We start from the raw sequence: 6,000 nt of genomic DNA on the forward strand, positions 1-6,000 counted from the left end.
AATACAGGCCTTGGGAATGCAGGCACAACTCTTCAGACAGAGCTGGGAGCAGGCACAGATCCCTAGTCCAGGCTCTCAGAACCCCGCTTTCAAGGAAGGGACTGTGGCTCTGTGGTCCACATTATCCTACCACCCGCCTCCCCCACCTGAAGACAAAGACACAACTTGTCTGAGAGCCTGAAGGAGATGAGAAAACTCAAGCACCTTCCCTGGCAACAAGCATCCCTTGGGTGAGCCTAAGGGACAGAAGCAGATCCGCCTCTTGGAATTCTGGCTCGGCAGCACTGGGTCCTCCTGAGGGTCACCGCCAAGTCTGCAGACACCCTGGGGGAAACTCCATGCACAGTGCAAAGGAGCAGGGTGGGGAGAGGACACCGGAGGAGGGGGGCAGCCCATAGGCCACTCAGCAAACCTCCTGCCCAGGGCCCAGCTCAGATGTCGACAGCCAGACTCACAGAACAGAAAAAGGGCAATGGAAATGGTAGTATCTTTCAGGTCACCCAAGAAACCCTCACATGAGGATTTTGCAAAAATAGAACATGCCAGCACTCTGACCTTGAGCTGGAAGCAGCAAGGATGGGGAAATGGGTAAATACTGGTTGGAAATGCTCCACTTCACCCAGGATCCAACTACTGGAGGTCCCATAGGCAGTGGTATGACTACGGGACAGAGAGACCCTACTCTAGCATGCCTGAGTGGAAGGAAGAGCCCTAGGCTTGGGTTCCAAGATCATCTCAAGGGGCTGGGCACTTCTGATTCCTAAATGCATGGAGAGAAACCTGGAGTTGCATTGCTTTTCCCTACATGAACACTTGGAATAACAAGACAATGGAGGAAGGGGAAAAAAATAACTAGAAATTTCTATTACCTGTACATGTACATTACAAGAGCTTTATCTATTCCTTGCCTCCTCAGTCTGAATAAAAGATTCAGAGGAAATTTTCCCCAAGCTACTAGATGTATTAATTTACCAATGTCTGATCAGGTAGCAATTATGAACACTTATTTTTGCCTGGGAAATCCCCTGGACAGAAGAAGCTGGCAGGTTATATACAGTCTGTGAGGCTCCAAAAGAGCTGGAGACAACTTAGCGACTAGACAACATCAACAACTGTGCAGAACACACATCAATCTCCATAGTAAAGAGGAAGCAGGTCATGGGAGCGGAGAGAGTTCTCAGTAGCAGAGTGGAAATCCTCGGACCCAGTCCTATCTCTTCCACCAAACAGCCATGTGACCTTGGGTAAGATGCTTGCCTTGACCGGGCTTCAGTTTTCCCATCTGTAAGTTGTGTGCACGTGGGATGGCATTGGAGTCGGTGCTCTTCAATATCCCTTTCTTCTAGCTCTAATATTCCGGGGCCCTATGAGTACTGAGCAAGTTCAAAGAATACACCAGCACCAAGCACAAAGAAAATTTCAGAGAGCAGGTGGGGCTGGGTACCGGCTCTATTTCCTTGGAACGCTGTACTTGTATCTATCTCCTTGCACCTGAGATCACAGGACCACCTGAAGTCCAGGAAGTACGCGGTAGAAGGGTTCCAATCAAGAAGGTGACGGTTAAAGGCCTGAGCTTGCTTAAAGCATCAAGTTACTATGGCCAGTGAAGGGCAAGAAGTGAGAAAGTCAGTGGTCCTGAGCTGGGTGCCTTTGGCGCCCCCTACTGGGCACCAAGGAGCTTGCTGGGCAGCTTCCATTGCCTAAGCAGGCAACAAGATTGAGAACAGGACTGTCTGTCACAAGCTGTTTAATAGGCCTTCATTCCTGGTCTGCGGTCCTGCTCTTCTAAGAATATATTTCACTTCCTAGAATTACATAGACCATTGGCCCACACATTCATAGGGCACTACTGTGCTGTGATAGGACATCTTAACCAAACATCAAGGTGCAGAGTAATAAACATCAGGGTTCGGAACAGCAGGTGCAGCCCAGATGGAGAAAAGAGAAGAAAGAGCAACAAGCAGGTATTTCGCTGTACAAATCCCCAGTGGCGAGAAGGTCTTGGGAAATGCCGCAGAAAAATGTTGACTGCAGGCAGAGGACGGAGCTAGGTTTGGGGGTGTGAATCCAGAGCCCTACTAAAAGATCTCCAGGCTGATGCAGCTGCCCCAGGAGCTCAAAACCCTCATCCACGTTTGGGGATGAGGTACAGGAGACAGTCCCAACTGAGCAGCCCACTTTTGACCTTCTCCAGAGACCATTAGTACCAAATGTAAACCAGAACATTCTACCTGTGGTCCACTGTGCCAGCATCTAGACCTTAAACTCCCTTCATTGCCTCTTAAATGGACTTTAGGACCTGCTGCCAGAAACATGTTCTTAAGTCAGATGGAAAGCAAATGCTTCCTCAAGGGCCATATTGAAACAACCGCCATATTCCCACTTTTCCATTCTCCATCTCCCTTTCCTTGTGGCTGAGAGAGAGGTACCAGGGTGACTCTAAATTTGCTCCAATTCAGTCTTGGGTAGCTGCAGCCCGTCATCAGGGTAAAAAAATCTCCCTTCTGTAGTGTTTCTCTTCCCACAAGAGTTCTCCCCTGACTCAAGACAGCACTGAAGACTTGTCCTCTATCCCTGGAACCTGCTTCCTTTCCTTTATCACATAGCTTCACTTGGGAAGTCCTGCACCCATCCCAGAAGACACTCCAAGTGTGACTGAAGAAAATGTCTTGCCTGGAGAGCTAAAGCACCTCCTGGGACACAGAGTAGCCACACTAGGTGTACCCCATAGCACCACCAGCAGCAATATTCATTAGTCATTCCCCGAGGGAAGAAAGTGACCCCCCCCCCCCCACTCCACCCCAACCCCAGGCACATTTCACCGCCACTCTGGTAGGCTCCTATCCAGGGCTGGGATGACTTTGGATTCTTGAGTTGGTTTCTGCAGAAACGGGACTAACCAGGACTCTCAACTACTACGCTGCAAAAATGCGCGCTGCATTGCTGGGCATGCCCCCAAGCTCGGCCTCCTGCCCCATCAAAGCCTCCATGTGCCTCCCCCCGCCCCCTCACTGGGCCGAGGAGGACCCCCGGTTCCCCTGGAATGCCTGAAGCTCGTTTGTCTAAGATTGGATGAAAGCAAGCAGACCACACCTCGGTCCAGCAAAGGCAGCTGATAGCTAAGCCGCGCGGAGCTGGCTCCCTGAGCTCTCTGCCACCCAGCGCTGTGCCCAGGAGCTCGGTTTCCCGGGGGCGGGTGGGGGGGGGGGAGCGCTAGCCTCCCCCAGGGCTTACCCCCACCCTGGACGCGTAGGCAGCCGGCCGAGGCCAGTAGCTTCCCCGGCCCGGAGCTGAGCCTGGTTCGCTGGGTGACTCCCCAATACCCCACGGCACATCCCCCCTCACCTGCTCCGCCCCCTCCCCGCTCCACCGCCCCTCCCCAAACAACTGACCTCCAGGGCGCCCCCAACACTTTCTCTGCCAGCTGTGAGAGCTGTCGCCCCCACACCTCCGCTCCCACCTCTCCTCCACCTCCGGCCCAGCGCCCGCCTCTCCCCCCAGCCCGCGGGAGGCTCTGCACGCCAGTCGAATCCTGCGCCTCTTGGCAAGTTGGAAACAAGCCGCTGCCGCCGCCTTAGCGGTCTCGGTCTTCCGTGCCAGCATCCCCGCCAACCCTGCGGGAGGATCCGGAGGGCGCAAAGGGCGGGAGAAACTTTCTCTGCCTGAGGGGTTGGGGGCACTGGAGCGGGTACTCACCCCCGGGTCCGCACTCGCAGCCATCCTCTGGCTCTCTCAGCCCCACCGCCTGGGGGCGTCGGAGAGCCGGAGCTCGCTGCCGCTTCTGCCGCCGCCGCCGCCGCCTTCCAGCTCGGAGCCCCGGTCCCGGGCTAGCCTCGAGCCTCCCGCCCCGACGCCGCTCGCTCGCTTTATACAACTCCACTCGAGCGCGCCGGGGCTTATGTAAAGGCTGGCGGAGACCCGCAGCCAATGGCACTGCAGCTGGAGCTGGGGGCCGGGGGTGGCGCGGCCAATCGCGGTCTGGAGAGCCCCGGGAGCCGGGTAGGGGGAGGGGGCGCCTCCCCGCGCTGATTTAGGAGCCGGGATTGCGGTGGCAGCCGCCGGCAGCCGGGCCGGCCGGGCGCGGCGCGGCGGGCGCTGGGGTGGGCGGCGGCGCAGGCGGCGGCGAGGGCGGGTGCCCCCCGCGCCTCGCCGCTGCGTCGCGTAACCTTCAGGAGGCAGCCGGGCCTGGCGAGGGGGGCGAGGGCGTCTGGCGGGGCGCTGGGGGCCCGGGGCCGGCGGGAAGCAGGGGTCCCCCGGGAGGAAGCGCCGGGAAGGAAGGCAGAGGGGAGGGGAGCGCAGCGAGCCCCAGGTCCCCGCGGCCACCCCTGTGCGCAGGGTCGAGGGTGGCCGCAGGGGCAGTGGCGTGCCTTCCCGATTCCCCAGATAGCGATCTGGCGTCGCCGGGCCGGGCCAGAGCGGCCGCGCGAGCAGCGCTGATGGCGAGATTTCGCGCTGCGGAGCGAGCGCCGAGCAGATCTTTATCGGCCTGGGGACGTGTCCGAGCGCCTCCCAGGGACTGCTCAGTATGGAGAGCGGAGCTTCGCGACGGCCCCAGAGGGCGGGGAGCGGGCGAGCACAGCCCGGAGATCAGGCGCGGTGGAGGCAGCCGTGGGGAGCATCTCCCCGCTTCCCTGCAGTTCTCCTCCTTCCCGCTGGCCCCGCTGGCGGTGTCCCTATCCCATCCCGCCTATAGCCGCCGCCCCGACTGGGCCAGGGCTGCGCCCGGCCCACCTGCTCTGGTCAAGTGCGTTCTTCCAGCTTCCCTCACCGCTTTGCTCACAGGTACTGCCTCCCCACTCATCAAACCCCAGCCCACTGCTGTGGGCAGGATAGTCTCAGCCTCTCAGGACCGGGTGTAGTGGGGGGCTAAGCTTAGGAAGAACGCCCTTGATCGGCAGTGCCCAAAGTACTCGCGTGCGGGACTGGAAAGAGACCTGAAGTCAGGCGCCTAGAATAGAGCCTAATACCTAATAGGTGCCAGGAAGGATTTACCTAGTAAGGATTTACTGAATGAACCTTGAATTGAATAAGGACTTTGGGTTTCTGAGAGCTGGGGGACCAGACTTGGGAAGAGAAAGATCTGGAAATAAGCCATCTGAGGAGGAGGGAGCTAGGACTGTTTTCTTGTCTATTGATGCCTTTATGACCATCACCCTGCCTTCTGGGCCCTTGACTCCAAATGTCTTCTTTCCTGGAAAGCCCCTCCAGCCCCAGACCCAAGTGTCCCCAGATTTTGAGCAGAACCTTCAGAAGCCCTGCTTTCAGGAGGCTGTGACCCTCCTGTGGAAAGAAATAGGAAAGGATAGGCAATCTTTCTAGCTCTGGGGGTCCCGAATCTAGCTCAGTTTCTTAACTTGTTGAGGGTGGTGGATGCTTTTGAGAATCTGATGAACACCATTGAATCCTTTCTCTAGAAAAGCATACACATTTACACACACACACACAAACCTTAAGTATAATTTCAGGGTCCTTAGGGGCTCTCTTGGGGCTCTGCCCAGCGTCAACATCCTGTTTCTCTAGGGGTCTAGAATAGTGGTTTATCATCACCTTCCTCTTGGTGAATGACAGAACTCTTTTGAGTCTTTCAAGAATCTGATTAATGGAATGAGTCTGTGTCTCAGGAAAGTGCTCTATCACATACATACATGTTGACATGCAATGTTAGGGCGTTCATGGATCCTTAAAAGCAGATTCGGAACCTTCGCCAAAGAGCAAATAGACCTTGCCCCGTGGGTACCCAGTCCTCTCCGCAAGGAGTCTGGGGAACTCTGTACCCTGCTGCCTCACACCACCACCCTGTTTTGAGGGCATCTGAGTCATGTGGTGATGGCCCCGGCTCCACACTTGTCTCTGCATCTTGGTCCCTGCCACCCTCTCAGTGTAGAAATAAGTTGCAGGTTGTCATGTTCTGTCTGATCTGTGAGCCTTTCTTAGCCAGAAACTCCAACTCTGGGAGACAGCAAGTGACTGGTAATTAACCAGTTTCACTCAATTCCAAGC

The 6,000-nt window shown here is 56.5% G+C and overlaps 1 protein-coding gene across 5 annotated transcripts in view; it reads right to left on the minus strand.

Annotated features, from left to right (window-relative positions):
• The window catches only part of CRTAC1 (cartilage acidic protein 1), a 166,226-nt gene extending 162,367 nt beyond the window's left edge, over window positions 1-3,859 (minus strand). For 2 of the 5 annotated variants that reach the window (XM_070469984.1, XM_070469983.1), the window contains exon 1: window positions 3,697-3,858. In XM_070469984.1, the coding sequence (XP_070326085.1) occupies window positions 3,697-3,720 (24 nt within the window). In that variant the 5' untranslated portion in view covers window positions 3,721-3,858. Of the gene's footprint in view, window positions 1-3,392; window positions 3,414-3,696 lie in introns of those variants that run through there. The other 3 variants (XM_070469980.1, XM_070469982.1, XM_070469981.1) reach the window with 3 other exon arrangements.
• Window positions 3,860-6,000: the final 2,141 nt, after the last annotated feature.

The sequence above is a fragment of the Odocoileus virginianus genome, chromosome 7 (assembly GCF_023699985.2).
Source record: "Odocoileus virginianus isolate 20LAN1187 ecotype Illinois chromosome 7, Ovbor_1.2, whole genome shotgun sequence".
Classification (NCBI taxonomy): Eukaryota; Metazoa; Chordata; class Mammalia; order Artiodactyla; family Cervidae; genus Odocoileus; species Odocoileus virginianus.